At 39.0% G+C, this 15,942-nt stretch overlaps 2 protein-coding genes across 7 annotated transcripts in view; one reads left to right on the top strand and one right to left on the bottom strand.

The window, feature by feature from the left end:
• The window catches only part of CARF (calcium responsive transcription factor), a 37,273-nt gene extending 33,252 nt beyond the window's left edge, over positions 1 to 4,021 (bottom strand). For 5 of the 6 annotated variants that reach the window (XR_014317773.1, XR_014317774.1, XR_014317775.1 and 2 more), the window contains exons 1-2: positions 784 to 809; positions 37 to 158 (exon numbers count right to left, since the gene is read on the bottom strand). Coding sequence is in view for 1 of the 6 variants with exons in the window: in XM_082763428.1 (XP_082619554.1) it covers positions 37 to 158; positions 784 to 790 (129 nt within the window). In the remaining 5 variants the exon portion in view is untranslated. Of the gene's footprint in view, positions 1 to 36; positions 159 to 783; positions 810 to 4,001 lie in introns of those variants that run through there. The other variant, XR_014317772.1, reaches the window with a different exon arrangement.
• Positions 4,022 to 4,092: 71 nt separating this feature from the next.
• Positions 4,093 to 12,126, top strand: WDR12 (WD repeat domain 12). Its single transcript, XM_082763429.1, has 13 exons — positions 4,093 to 4,232; positions 4,317 to 4,411; positions 4,722 to 4,816; positions 5,438 to 5,544; positions 6,369 to 6,484; positions 7,029 to 7,183; positions 7,931 to 7,976; positions 8,605 to 8,690; positions 8,889 to 9,029; positions 9,118 to 9,223; positions 10,035 to 10,167; positions 11,033 to 11,105; positions 11,697 to 12,126. Exons 1-13 carry the CDS (start codon positions 4,192 to 4,194, stop codon positions 11,772 to 11,774), a joined length of 1,272 nt encoding a protein of 423 aa, XP_082619555.1. The 5' UTR covers positions 4,093 to 4,191; the 3' UTR covers positions 11,775 to 12,126.
• Positions 12,127 to 15,942: the final 3,816 nt, after the last annotated feature.

The raw sequence follows: 15,942 nt of genomic DNA, 5'->3' as shown, positions 1-15,942 counted from the left end.
GAAAGCGTCTAAAAAGACAGAATGTTCATATCTCACCTGAAAAACCTGATCGTTTGTTTCCAACTGTCCTGCACCATTGCAGTTGCCTACAAACAAAACATTAGATCTTTCCATAGCAACATCATGGTCAACTCCATTTTCTTCCATTACCAGATGACCTGGAAAAGTTACAAAACTTTACTTCAGTACTAGCCTCAATCAAGAGGTTGCTACAGGATTTTTTCTGGTGTTAAAGATCTAAGTTTTACAGGTTCTAATCCCACTGCAAGCTAAAAGCAAAGCCCTCAAGATAAAAAGCCCTTGCTTCTTTACCACTTTATTACACACTGCAGGTACATTGCAGTGTGTTCCTCCAAGAGTATAGTTTAGCACCTAGTACAAGAAAATTTGCTTGACTTGTCATTGTGCACACAGATACAAAACAGACAATACACGTTCTTACGCTTTTCATTTAGATACATCCACAAGCACTTATCTATACACATCCAGAGATTCTTAGTACTTACAGATATGCCAGCACTGCTTTATGAAAATATTATTCATCTACTACCACAGTAAACACTCAGGACTCGCATTACCCAACTCGGTCACAGAGCCATCTTGAAGTAAATTGCGTTTGTTTTAAAGGGGTATAAAATAACATTTAAATTACAGAAAATTACTACAGTTAGACTACATCTGGAAGCTTTGGGCACAAAAAGTGCCAGATATTCAAAACAAAGCTTGGCATGAATCATAGGATGAAACACAAAAAACAGAGTTCTCAGCACTTTGGAGATTTACCTCCCATCCCAAAGAAAAGTCCTTCAAGGAGCTCAGCTGCCCATTACAAACCTTCAAGCAAACAGAGAATATGAGACAGTGAATTGCCACAGGATAAGGCTTTCACCTAGCCAACACAGCCTTTAAAGCAGTGACCAAACCCAAATATTTATAAGGAACTAAACAAAAAGACAAATTAACCTGGCCTCTACATTATATATATAGATATTTAAGTAATGTAGTAGTAAAGTAATATGTCACTTTGGCATATTATGTGCGTACTGGAATATATATATATATATATATATATATATATATATATATTCCAGTACGCACATAATATGCCAAATATATATATATATATATATTCCAGTACGCACATAATATGCCAAAGTGAACAGAACAAAACTTAATTCCTGCAATTTGTATTGGAGGAGGGAGAAAGGTGCTTTGGAAATAAATACTCTTCCGTATTTATTTTAGAGACAGGCAGCATTATGTTAGAACATGACTCCTACCAGCTTTATGTTCTTCATCACACAGTAAATTCCTTCAGATGGACCATCTCAGCTGTGGCATCTAAACCATTTACAGCTTTGGTAAGGAGAATGTAAAAGACTATAAAGCCTTTCAGAAAGAACTGTACAACTGAAAGCATAAATTTATTTTTCTTTGAAAAGATATAAAGGACCATGGGCAAAGTAGAACATCTCCCTAGCTTCTGGAGATGAATAAAGCATTCTACTGATATGAACAACATTATGAAGTTAAGCTGCTCATATGCTCATTATAATAAATATTCTAAAGCAGATTTATTTTTCCTTTCAATTTTCAAGTGAAGACACTCCAAACCAAGCTCTAAATGAAGTTAATCATGTTTACCAAGTATTTTGTAGCTTTGGATCTGAGAACAATTATAGGATGTTTCAGTTTAAATATCTGAAGCAGACAATAGAAAAAAAAAATCCACGCCAGACAGAACTAGATTTCATCATCACTCAACCAGTGTGCCCCTATTAAAAGACATAAATATATGTTGGTTTTGCTAGGGCAGCACTTTCAGCTGTTAGAAATCACCTGAAGATGTTCGTTCGACAGACAGCGATGGTGTGTGCTCTGAGCATGCCACAACCCTGCCAAAGAGAGCAGGGACAGCTGTCTCAGCACTGACCTGTGGCCAGAGCAGCCCAACGCTCTGTATCTAACATGCTAGTTAATAACAGCCTGGGGAAAAATGATAGCAGCAGGGCAAACATACAGTGATATTTTTCCAGCTTCCTGTTATAAGTAAAACAGAAATAGCTAGAGCATGAAGTTGTACCTTGGTGTTTAAAACACACCCTCAGTATATTTCTGTTCAGTGACCTTGTATAAACACATACATAACTAATAAATGGCATAGTTAGATAAATATTGTCAACTAATTCTCCAAATAAGACAACTAAATCCTGTTCATAGATATATGCATGGATATTTGTCATGAAAAAGTGAATAATACGCAAGTATCCCTCTTTTTCATAAATGTTTTACAATTGAAATTTTTGTGGCACATATGTAACACCATGGCTTGCTACATTTAGCAAGAAGTTGAGGGAGAAAGGTGGGAGTTTAACTTAGCGTAAAAACTGAATCAACAGCTGTATCCCCCACGCACAGCTCAAGTGCTGGCAGCTCTTTGCCTCAGCTTCAGGCTCAGCACAGCACCAGGAGAGCCACCTACGTGCTGCTCTCTGCCAAGCCCACTGCTCCATGGCTGCTTCCCACTCAAGGGTCAGCACCCTAACACTGCAGCACCGCTTCTGTCACCCTGCCTCCCCATTGAGAAGCACCCTGCTCAAAATAAAACAGTATCTGCAACTGCTGCTGCCCTCAGTTTGACTCCACAGAGAGCTGGCAGCCACAGAAACTGCTAGCACAGGTAAGTATTGCAACCATCACTAGTATTTTAAGAAGTCTTAGTGATGGGATCTTCAAGAGAGCAATCATCAGGCACTGCAACGTAGCTTACTATACTACCATCAGCAGTTCAGTTCCAAAGACAAACAAGATCACTCAGCAAAAGGCAGGCAGACCTGATGCTGAGGCAACACCTACAAACCAACTACAACTAAACCAGTTCTAGACCAATGTAACTCTCAGGTCTCACGTGACTGTGTGTTTCTGCCTTCCCTCAGTTATGAGGGCTCTTTCTGAGGGCTATATGCAGGCAGACCCAAACAGAAGTACTGTCTTCCAAAATCCCAAATCAAGTTATTTTAACGCTGAGGAAATTATGCAAGATTTTAGTCTCTCTTCTCTTAGAAGAAAACTGAACTTGAAGAAAACATGTGAGACCATTTTGATAATAAGCCCATTCCCTTACATTTACAGACAGGAGTCTTCAGTGCGCACCCCTGTTAAAAAAAGAAAAAAGATAAACCAAAGCTCGACTAAATTCATGTTTTCAGCACTGCTGATAGCAATGTGCCTCATCTTGGCCTCAGTTTACACTTCATGATGGCAAATACAGTTGGAAGCCTTGCTAACAATTCTTTCTCAGTTTTCCCTATAATAATTAGAAGGTTTTATAAAAAGATTTAAAATAATTGCAAAGCTTAACACAACACTTCCTCTGAAAAAGCTGCCTCTGTTGAGACCGCTCTAACAAGCAAACCATTATAAAGGGCATGAATTACAGCGAAACGTAACGGGGACGAAACTGGAGCAGAGCACTGTCCTCAAGCAGGCAGCTAAACTAGCTTAACGTTAGCTGGTGCCGGGCTCGAGACTCAGCTCGTGTCCGCGGTACAGCAGCAGGCGGGTACAGCACGGAGCGCACGGAAGGTTTGGGAAGCGCCCAGGTGCTCGGCAGGGCTCAGGGGGACCCCTCAGGGAACCGCGGGGCGGCTCCGGGGGGCGCGGGGCCACTGGGGCTGGGCCCCGCCCGCTGCCGGGGGCGCCGCGGAGGGGCGGGAGAACCCAGTGCAGAGGCGAGCCGCAGGTGCCGGTGCCCCCCACCCCGGGGTGCTCGGCTCCCCTCCGCCCGGGGCAGGACCTTCCCCACCGCCGCGGGGCAGGGCCGGCCGCTGCCTCTCGGCGAGGGGGCGGCGCCCCGTCAGCCCGGCCGCCGCCAGGCTGCCTCCGCAAACCCCCTGCCACCCCTCGCCGCGGGGCGCCGCGCCCCCGCCCCGCCGCTCTCTCTCCCCCAGCCCGGGGGCGAGGGGAGCCCGGCCCCGACCCCCGGAGCGAGCCCGCCCCACCTCGCCTCGGCTCCCGCCGGCGCCGCCATGGAGGCCGCCCCTCGGCGCACGCGCGGCGCCCAGCGGCCGGCAGGGGGCGCGCCGGCAGCGGGAAGGCGGCGCGCGGCCTGGCGGGGGCTGCGGCCGCGTGGGGCAGGGGCAGGCCGGGCGCTGCAGCACCGCCAGCAACAGCATCACCGCCAGCAGCAGCATGGCGCAGCTCACGGCGCGGTTCCGCACCGAGAACCCCAGGTGAGGCCGCGCCGGGTTGGGATGGGTGGGGGGGTACGGGGAGGCCCCCGCGCAGGGCCGGCTAACGGCGCCGCGTGCCCGCAGGTACGCCGTGGAGGATGTGCCCTTCTCCGTGCCCGCGGCCTCCGAGATCACCGACCTCAGCCACCTCATCAACAAGCTGCTGGTGGCCGCCGACGGTAGGTGCCGGGCTGGGGGCTCCGCCGCAGGCCCCGCCTCGGCCCTGCGCTTCGGGGCCGGGCCGGGGCCGCACGGAGGGGCCCGGGGAGCAGCGGGCGGGCGCAGGCAGCCGGCAGAGCCCCCGTGGCTCGCAGCGAGCCTCCCTTCCCTCCCCTCGCGTAACGCCGTGGGCTGCCCACGCGTGGCCGCCTGGCTGAGCTTTTAATGCTCATGCTGGGTCTGTTCTCCTGAGCCAGCCCCAGAGCGAAGTTGTTCTTGATAGCATCTGTTAAACAGCACTACCTGAGAGTGAATTCTGCTTTGTTTCAGCTGACCACAAGTATGTGGAATTTGACTTCCTTATCAATGGCCAGTTTTTGCGTATGCCACTGGTCACACACATGGAGATGGAAAATATCTCCACGGTAAGCCATGCTTGCTTTCTTTCGCAAAACAGATTTAGCCAACATCTCTCAGTTCAAGAAAGGTATCACCCTGTCACCCTAACTAGGTAAATCTCTAAGCTGATGAAAAGTTGCCCTGCTCAGTTCTTCTCCTTTCCTGACTTACACAAAAGTTGTGTATGTTTAAAGTCATTCTCAACTGCAGAATGATTAGACAGTAGAGGACAGAGCAGTGCAAGAAACACCCTTAATCCAAACTGTTGTCTTTATACAATTTAGAGGGTAAATTATTGTTGCATGTAGTTTATCACTAACATGTTTTAGCTTCCCGTGCTCAGTTACATTGAGAGATAAAAGGAGAGGTTAGCATCACCTCTAAAAAAGTCAAATTCATGAATTACTTTAGACACGACTTTTACATAGGTAGATACAGTAAAGAGGAACCTGAAAACTATAACTATTTCATTTTGCTTTCAGCTTGCCATTAATTGTAACTTGCTAAAACTATGGAAAGCGATAATACTTGGATACTGAGACATTTGGTTCAATAAACTTTTATATCTGTACCACACTAAAATTAAGTATAATTGCTATTAAGAAAAATTAAACTGCACTAAATAACTCTTCTGTCTGTGAACTCAGGAAGAAGTGGTGGAAATAGAGTATGTGGAGAAATACATGGCCCCTCAACCAGAGGAGTGCATCTTCCATGATGACTGGATCAGTTCTGTTCAAGCCACTGAAGAATGGTACCACAGTAAACCAGTTCTAAGTCTGTATTACTTATTCCTGTTGTATGCAGAAGACTCCATGGTGTCAAATGAAGTCCTATTCTGTATCTTTATGTCTGTTTTTTTCTTGATCTGTTCTGATTTTTCTTTTTAACCTAGCAAGTCAGTCAGACACTACTTGCTTTTGTAAGGAGTTCGATTTTAATATCTGTTCTCTGCTGACAGCAACTTTAACACAGCAGAAAACAACTGCTTGAGATGCCGTTAGTAGAAATGGGTAACACAAATACTGCTCACTATTTCTTAAAGGACACCAAGATTTCTATTTTAAAGCTTAAATCCTTTAGACTTCAAATGTGACATTCATGTAGTAACAAATACAATTGTGTAGCTTTGTGCTGAGCTTTTCTTTAAAATGCACTTATAATTGTCCTTTTGTACAATATTTTTAAATTTATTTCCAAACAGCTAGGCCATGCTTCTCTAGTAAATAATGATTCGAAAGTGCTTTGAGATCCTCTTGTAACATACTACAATAACAGCATCTTTTATTTTAAATAACGTATGAGATGTTAAGCTTCACCTACCAGAATATGCAGTACTCCCTCTCATTGCTCTTCTCCTTTACTCCTAGCCTTGCACTGTAACAAAATATATATATTTTTACTTTTCCAAGTTTTTTTGTTTGTTTGTTTTTAATACAAAGTAGTTACATTTTAAATTAATTTCACCTAACCAGTTACTATGTTACTATTTTTTTTTCAGTTTCTGGATGTTGTGTTCTTTCATAAAAACATGTTTGTTTTTAAAGACAAGAATGCTTCAAATTCTGTATTTTGCAGGATATTAACTGGCTGCTATGATCAGACTGCTCGAATCTGGTCTTTGGAAGGAAAATCTATCATGACAATAGCTGGGCATACAGAAGTAGTGAAGGATGTGGCATGGGTGAAGCAAGGTCAGCATATATCTTATGGGAGCAGTAATAGCTTGATTTATTGGGGGATAAATGTCAGTGTTGACTATGTTGAAACAACAGTGAATGACTATTCAATAATCACAGAATGGTTACAGTTGGAAGGGACCTCTGGAAATCATCTGGTCCAAGCCCCCTGCTCAAACAGGACACCTTCAACACATTGCCCAGGACAATGTCTAGAAATCTAGATGTTAAAAATTACTTCAGCCTCTTGTCAGAAGTCTTGATAATGAAGTTAACAGCTTGTTTTACTGGCACCATTACAGTAATGAATGTTGTACTTTAGCATTCATATTGTCTATCATCCTTTCAGTAAATATCTGTATATTGTATGTATATATCTGTAAATATTTGTATGCAGTATTTTGTATGTAAATATTTACATTAATTGTATTTGCAGAATAACAGTGTAAACTGAGATATGCCTGGGTTTCTATCTACTATTTCATCTTCAACTAGAATAATTACTATAAATGCTTTGGTAAGCTGAATTTGGTGTGAACATGACTTCTTTCTTCCTCAGATAGTCTATCCTGCCTGTTACTCAGTGCATCTATGGATCAAACTATCCTGCTCTGGGAATGGAATGCAGAGAAGAACAAAGTGAAAGCCCTTCACTGCTGCAGGGGGCATGCTGGGAGCGTGGACTCTGTAGCTGTTGATTGCACGCGAACTAAAGTGAGTGACTTCTTAAAAGAAACCTGTTTTTTGGGATTTTAGCAACCTATATCTCAAAAATATATTTTTTTTGGCCCTCGGTATTACTGGTCATTGTGTTATTGTGACCAACACACTGATTTTTCCATTCCTGTTATGATGGTTATTAAAGATTATATGTGCTACATCAACACTAAATCTTTTCAACAAAGCAGTGCACTTACCTCTAGTATGACAAAAAGCTGAAAGTGACTTTAGATAGCCAAGCCATTATACTGCTGCTTTTGACTTCTGTTCAGTGAAGCTGAATGTTCATTTTTAAGGAAACATTGCATTTAACAGACATAAATACAGGTTATAATGAACTATTTTCAAATTCAACCTGTATTTCCACAGTAGTTTTGAATGGGAAAAAAATATTTCAAGAGTGATATTCATAAAAAGCAAGTGACAGAAGAGGTCCTTTCCCTTCAGGACTTCAGTACATAAGAGCATTCATACCGAAGGTAGTCACCCCTCTCAGCTTGCCTCAGTAACAAAAGGATTAAAATAAAATCTGGTGATGAAAGAAAGAGATGTTTTCTAGATATTCTTCCTGCAAAGAAAGGAGGGGAAAAAAGAGTCATTTGATCTATACAAAAACTTCTTTGGTCTCATTTGAGGAGCTCAGAATCCATTGGTTATTTTTTTCCAAGCAGGAACTGTACTTAGTATGGCCTGCAAGGCCTGTCTGGATCAACTTTTAACAAAATGTTTCTATTTTTACAGTTCTGCAGTGGGTCTTGGGATAAAATGTTAAAGATTTGGTCTGCAGGTAAGATAAGTCTAGTCTGGGATCCTTGGCTGTCTTCAGAACTGTACTTAGAACAGCCTGCATGATGAATACATGAATACTTTATAATGAAAACTTGAATTTCAATAAAAGCAAGCTTTGACTTTTTTTGGGAGGGGACGGGACACAGACACAACAATAGCTTTGTAAGCCTGTACATAGCTATTTTAAATTACTGTTTTGGGTGGTAAAATTTTCAGGTGTGGTTATTAACAACCTGTTGCTGCTTTATTCAGAACACAATATTTTGTGTCTGTTTTATTTAAACATGCAGGTTTTAATATAGACTCTACAAAACAAAGGTTTGTGGGTGATTTTTCAGGTCTATCAACACCACAGTATGGAGGACAATAAGATAGTCAGGTCTTTTCTAGAAACAGTTTTTTGTTGTTTTTTTGTTTGTTTGTTTGTTTTAATCTGCATGTTCTCTATCACTGTTACCAGTCATATTTTTCCAGTTGGGTGTATATATGTAGGTACTGTATCTAAAAGAAAGATTGTGTTTACCCTGCACTTGACTTACTGTTGGGATTTTTGGTGAGGCAGGATGGTCTTAAAAACACTATTACAACTTCAGAAACCTCTAGATCAGGCCTGTCTTTTGTCATAGTCCCTACAGATGAAGAGGATGAAATGGAAGAAGCAGCAAACAGACCACGGAAGAAGCAGAAAACAGAACAGTTGGGACTAACAAGGGTAAGATGAACTCCAGGTTTGTCCAGGAATTTATCTGGGAAGTGTGACCATAGAAAGTAATTGTTATTTGTTAATATTTACTAGACCAAAAAATTCCTGTGATGTGCCTGAGAACGACCAGATTCTTTCTTTTATTTATTGAAAGAACAAATGTATAAATGATACTCAATCTAATCTCTTCTCACTTCCAAATTCTAGACTCCCCTGGCAACCCTCTCTGGCCACACAGAAGCCATCTCCTCCGTACTGTGGTCAGATGCTGAAGAAATTTGCAGTGCATCGTGGGACCATACCATTAAGCTCTGGGATGCTGAGACAGGAGGTCTCAAATCAACTTTGGTGAGATCACTGTACTTTGTATATCCAGCTTAAAGAGTCCTCCCCGCCCCCCCTAATTTTTTTTTCTTTTTTTTTTTTCTTTTGACAGACGGGAAACAAAGTGTTTAATTCTGTCTCCTACTCAACACTTTGTCGACGTCTTGCATCTGGGAGCACTGACAGACATATTAGACTATGGGATCCTCGCAGCAAAGGTGAAACAAAATAATGCACATTCGTTAAGTCTTTTTTTTTTTTCCTCCAAAAATCAGAATTTCTCCCTGTTAGGAGACATTTCAAGAAGTGTTTTCTGGTGCCTTTGCTTGAAACAAGCCATTTGGGAGCTTTTGTTAAATATAGACATTAGTTCTATTTTCTCTAACTTGGTACAAGACTCTTTTGATTTTTTTACCTAGTGATTTAGAGAACTTCACTTAGTAAGTTTGAAGAAAAAAGGACAACCTAAAGTATATTCAACTGGGTTTTTGCAAAACCTGAACTTTTTTCTTAAAAAAGATTCAGTCCCTCTATTGGTAGGTAGGACCATCATTAAAGTAAAACAGTGGTCACTTTGTTATGCTATAGTGGTGTCATCTCTGACAGGACTGCTAGTCAGTTATGACTGAATCAGCCAGATTTATTTCATAGATATATTTACTTGTTTAGCACCTATAAATCTCATCCAGAGTTCAGCAGTATAACAGTATTATCTTATTTTTTAATAATAAAAACATTTTTTTTTCAAAAATCTTAAATGTAAAGAGAGTTTAGGGACTAGAAAATACATTTTGATTGTTTTAAATTATTTTTTACCAGAACTTGGGTAGCTTTTTTTCCCCCCCCCAACGTTCACTTTCTTCAAGTTCACTTTGATTTATGAAATTAGAATTGCAGGGTATTAGAATATCAACACTTACCTTGAACACAAATGTGTTGCTGACTTTTTTTTCCCCACTGGATTTTGGATGCATCTTCAAAGGCCTGTTTCAGTTGACATCTGCTGAGTAGCTTTTCTCTTTTGTCCAGATGGCTCCTTGGTTCTCCTGTCTCTGACTTCTCATACAGGCTGGGTGACATCTGTGAAGTGGTCACCCACCCATGAGCATCAGCTGATCTCTGGTTCTCTGGACAACATTGTGAAGCTGTGGGACACAAGGAGGTAAAATAAATGAGTTCCTTACTAGTCAAAGGAATGTAAGCGTACATGGTCAGTTAACACAATGAATTAGTGAGATCAGTCTGAGAAATTTATTGGAAATTCCTTTAGTATTTCTGGAAATCCTCTAGGATTTAGAAGTCAAGCATATAATGAAAGGAAGAAAAGTATTTGTAATCGACATGATGACCTATGGCTTAATATCTGTAATAGCTGTATGGTGTTCCAGCACATGATTGACTTGGCATTAAGAACAGCATTGATTGAAATGCAGAAGGCAGGAACTCTAACATTGCTACTGGGATTAAGAACAGCAGAAAGTCTGTTACACATTGCTCTATCTCAAGGAACAAAACACATACTACTTCTATAAAATGAACCTAATAGCATGAATAATGAACTTGCTACTCTTTTCAGAACTTCCATAACAAATTTCTGAAAAATGAATTGGTTTGCATTCAGAAGATATAAATGGCTTTTCCTGGAAAAAAAAATAGTCAAACAGTATCTAAATGGAAGAAAAAATATATAATAAACTGTTCCTAAAAAAAAAAAAAAAGAAGTCATTACACTTCCAATGTAATTGAAAGAACAAGCTACTAAGCTACTGAAGTAGCTTAGAAGAAGGTGAAAAACACCACCGCTTTTCTCTTTGGGGATGTAGGAGAGGTTAAAACTACTGTAAACAGCTGTGGAGAAAGCAGTGGAAATGTCACAGACAGTGGAGATCCAAAAGTTAAAATGTTTAACTGCTAAGACCACATCTGTGTGATACCATTGTGACAGTATTTCTTCTAGTAACTGATTTTGCTGACTATAATTACTCACAATTTCAAATGCGTGACTATAAATACTTGTGTTTTACCAGTTGCAAAGCTCCTCTCTATGACTTGGCTGCTCATGAAGATAAGGTTTTGTGTGTGGACTGGACAGAAACAGGGGTAAGAATCCAAAAAGCAAGTTATTCTATTTATATACATTGTGGTTACAAAGCACACTAAAAGCAATATTTCTTCCTTTATGCTTAACAGTGGAAGACATCAGGAAGTTTGAGTAGTTGCTTTGGTTGACAGAGGGTAAAAAAACAACAACAAAAAACATGTTCCACAGTACTGTTTGCTGCCATAGAGACTAAAAGAGCAGCATGAACTGAGAGCTGTGGCATGGCATTACATGAGGAATGGAGGAACTTTATAATCCTCTATAGCAAGCTGTTCTGCTACTCTAGTGGTACACACATGCATAAAATTAAGAAAATATTTTGTTAAGATTTAAAACTCTCAATAAGGTTCCTATTAGGCAACAGGAAAAGGCAGGAGGAACTTTAGAAGTTTTCCACAAAACCTTTTTCTCCTAATTTCAGGAGGAGATTGCTTCCACAGTTTGAGTTTTAGTCATGCATTAACAGTTCATTATTTGTTGCTTTTCCTGTTCATGTCTTCAAAGGAGAAAAAGATGAGTGTCTCTTAAATTTTGTTTGGGTATTTTGCTTAGTTCTGGTATTAATAACAATTTTCTTTTCCTGTCATCAGTTACTATTGAGTGGTGGTGCAGACAACAAACTATATTGCTACAGATACCCAGCCACAGCCTCTGACGTCGGAGCATGAAGGACAACTGCCAGAAGATTTTTTTAAAAAACATTTTGCAGCAGTCACTCCGTTAACACCTGAAGGAGGTTTTTGTTGCTCAGAGAGCAGTTGTTCCTACTTTTTGTCTTATTAACCTGTATCTGTAACAACAGAATGACAACCAGCAGCTTCAACCATGACTACTGTGAAACAAAGCAAAGGCTGTTTCCTCCCTTGTCAATTGCTTTCAATTTAAGATCTTTTAAATGGCTATTTGTATAGACCTGTTAATAACAGTAAACTGTTCCTGACACTTAAAGAAAAATTACTCACTGGACTAAATTATTTTTGAGTTTATCTTTCCCTTTAAAAAAATAAACTTTTATCTATAGTTCATTGGTTTAGTGCCTCACTTGATGTAAAAATCAGACTTCAACTCTAATCTAAGTACAGTGGTTGGCAGTTTTTAAGATTAGGTCCTTTACTGACAAATGCAGTCTGCTTTTTAGGATAACACTTAGTATATTTGCAGTGCAAATGTAGATGGTGAAACAAAATCTGAACTGGCATTACTACTAGATTATTGTAAAACAGTACTTACAACACAGTCAAGTCACAACTTAGATTTCACTCCAGTAATCAACTGAAATTATCAAAAATATCAAAACAAACTGAATAAGGTCAGCTATCTGTTTATAACACAACTTGTATCTAAATCATCCTATCAGTATGGTTTAAAATCTGCATCTGTAGAATACTCACACTGAAGTTGTATTTTTAACATCCAAAATCTATACCAGAATGGCAGAGCTGCTTTTTAAACTCTCTGCAGGGACTGAACTCTCCTTCTGTCTTATATATAGTATTTCTAGGATAAATAGGACAAATGCAATTAATACTTATAAGAAATAAGTGTTTCAAAACATTTAAGCAGCAAACTGTTTTGAAAAAAAAAAAGAAATGTAAAATTTGGTATTCCATTTTAAGTGCTTCTTTCACGTTAAATCTGTGAGCATGCAAAACTTACGCAGACATACATATGCACACTTATAGAGGGAGTTGTATGAATAGAACTGTTGGGTGATTTTATTTTTTTTTAATACTTCTTTGTGGAGAACAGCACAGAATGGCCAAAGGCTGCAGTCATTTGCTTACAGATAGAGCAACTTGCCTGTTTCAGCATCATCTTGGCATTCTTGAACATCAATCTTTCTCAGTATGTCTAACTGTCTCCAGACTTGTGGGCTTTGCTCTACCCACACATCATTTACTAAGAAGTTGTTTAATCCATAATAAAATATTTCAAAGCATTTATATGAATTTGGCACAGGATCTATTGCCAGACTGTGCAACGTAAGACCAACATGGTTTTACTAGATCTTAGTGAAAATTTCATGACTGTCTGTTCAGAGAAATTAGACCTACTCCATACTACTCTTCCCTTCCCTCTCAACATAAGAATTCTCCATAAAACTATTTTTTTTAACTAATTGGCCCTGATATATTAAAAATGTCATTATTTCATGTGGGAAAAATCAACAACAAATTTCTGTGAAAAGTAATTAATGGAAAAATCTTACAATTAAGCAAGTCATTTTATTATTTAATCACCAACTGAATAAAAATAAAATTCAGCCCTAGAGTTATATTTGATCAGTTCCAGTCTCTCCTCTGCTAAACTGAAGAACAATTCAATTTTCATCTTTTTGCAAATAAGATCACTTGTCACCATTTCTTGTTCAGAACTGAGCTGTAAGTCAGTTTATTTTTGAAGAAAGCCTAAGTAGAAGTCCTAAAAAGTCAATTAAGATTAAACTAATTTTACATCTATAATGTAAAATTAAGTTTAGCATATTTTTTGAACTATTCTCCTCACAGCTTAAACACTTCAGTTACCAAACTGAAGTCTGACACCATTTTTATGAGGCTGTCTTTTTTTTTTTTTTTTTTTTTTAAAGAATCTTCGTGGCCAATGCACAAAAGGCTGCTGAATTATGCAAATAACAAGTAGACTTATTGCAGGTTATTTTTTTTTTAATAATGAATTTATCATTCTTTATCTGCAACTTATATTTTTATTATTGCATAGTATACCACTAAATTTGCCAAATACATTTTTTAAACTTCCAGAGAAAGTTAAGAATACTGTGCCATTGGACTTCCTGATAAACAGTAAAAAGTCACTTTACAAGCACATCAGTTAAGTTTCTACAAGCATCTTGTTTGGAGATTATTCTAGTGTTTAGGCATTTAAAATAGAAGAGCTTTTCTCAACACAAATCACTTACCAGCTTTTCAAATAACTTTCCTAACCCACTGCCACATTCGATAGCATACCTACACTGGAAACACTATCAGTTTGTTTGACACAGCCCGTAGCTCACACAGTTATAGTTTGTGTTTTGTTTTGTTTTTAAAAAAGGGCTTCTTGCTGCTAGTGGTAGCAAGGTTTTTCCTTAATTAAAATATCCCTATATGATCCTAAATGAGTTTTGTGTAAGCGGATAAATTTTCAGTATAAACTCCACATGCTTCCCAAGATTTTCCCAAGATTTCAGCATACGTATGTTATGAGAGATTAAAATTACTCCTACAATTTAAACAAATATTTCAGAAAGCTTGGAAGGAAAAATATATGTGGAAAAAGGAATATAATTCTAATGGAAACTACATATTCACGTTTAGTAGAATTAGTTATTGTTTACCTGTAGGTTTTTACTAAGCATACTTTGAGAATGCATACTTGTGGCCAAGCTGGACACCTCAGGTGAGAGAAGTCACACAGATGCAAAGAGCTGCACAGACTGTTAGAAAGCAACAGGTTACAGTAGCTTATGTTACAATTCATACGCCAAAAAAATAAAAGTCCAACCAAGTTCGAATCACCAAGTCTATTTCATGGAAGCATTTGTCACAGAACTCAAATTCTGTAGGGGCAAAAAAGGGGCAAAAACCTGCGTTCAAATTAACTGTTGTGGTGACCAATTAAAATTGTCCTAGAAATTGTATGAACACCAGAATAAGTGTCTTTTCAGCTGCCAGTGAGAAGCTGGATGAATCTGATTTAGAAAAGACAGCTGCTCAGTCTGCATGAGTCTACCAACCATCCAAATCAGGCCATTTACTGTATGGAATGCTGAAAGCATAACTCAAACGATAAAAATGTAAATTTCTGCATTGGTTTGAAGATTCATATTCAGAACTTCCAAATGTCAACTTTGCATGTCTTTGAAATTTATTTCATTGGGCAACTAATAGCCCACGACCAATTTATATTGCATTGCCACAGAGGATCTTCTTATAAGTTTAAGGGACTATAAAACCAAACAAACATTGAAATAAGCACTCTGAGATTTCTGCTGAGATTTTCAGCATATATTTTAAGCAAAGAAATTTCTTAGAATGTTTGAAACGATCCCTGAATGTGAACTAGCAGTCACAGAAAGCTTTATGGAGAAAAATGATATGCCAATTTTTGTTATAGCGGAACGTTCCAATAATTAAAATTGCTTATTCAAAAAATCTCCCCTTATCATGCTATTATCTATGGCTTATAAATTTAGACTAGAGAAGTTCTGACATTCAGTCTGATGCTGTAAACTACATGATAGGCAGTTGAGATCACTTAGAAGAGCATCTGGGAAATGCTCACTGACTTAATCATTCCCCTTTAACTGTATCATCTAATTATCTATTGCAGTTGTTGAAAAACATTGCAGTTCATTATTTGTGCACACACCTCGTGGATTTCCATATACAAGACAGGTCAGCAAAATGCAGCAGAAATATTGGAAATTGAAGTAAACTCACCAAAGAATGGAGATGAACATGTGGTGGCATCTGATGCAAAGCTGGACGTCAAATTATAGATAAACGTAAGCACCTGTAAGTAGTGTCAGTATGAATTTAAATGGAGAATACAAATACAAAATGGTATCACTTTTTCTGCCACTAACACATACTAATTATTTTCAGTCATTTTTATTATTTGACAAGCCAAAACATGGTATCTAGTGTTGGAACTACATTATTCTTTACTGAATCTATTCGACACGAAAGAGGAGACTTAAATTATTCTCCATGCTAAATGACATCATTACTGTGCCTGTGCATATATCCCTGCATAAGCTTAATATCTGGTACAACAGCTTAGCAATTTCAGGTTTACCACATTAACTGAAGTGTAATACATAGGTTTCTGCCAGCA

Source organism: Aythya marila (assembly GCF_965140915.1).
Source record: "Aythya marila genome assembly, chromosome: 6".
In the NCBI taxonomy this organism is placed as follows: domain Eukaryota; kingdom Metazoa; phylum Chordata; class Aves; order Anseriformes; family Anatidae; genus Aythya; species Aythya marila.
This window is presented reverse-complemented; position numbering and strand designations above follow the sequence as displayed.

Excerpts from the sequence above, each read along its gene's own strand:
- WDR12 (XM_082763429.1), top strand. The coding sequence starts at position 4,192 with ATGGCGCAGCTCACGGCGCGGTTCCGCACCGAGAACCCCAG. Across the intron at positions 8,691-8,888 it reads AACAGTTGGGACTAACAAGG|ACTCCCCTGGCAACCCTCTC; the intron begins GTAAGATGAACT and ends TCCAAATTCTAG. Across the intron at positions 9,224-10,034 it reads ATGGGATCCTCGCAGCAAAG|ATGGCTCCTTGGTTCTCCTG; the intron begins GTGAAACAAAAT and ends TCTTTTGTCCAG.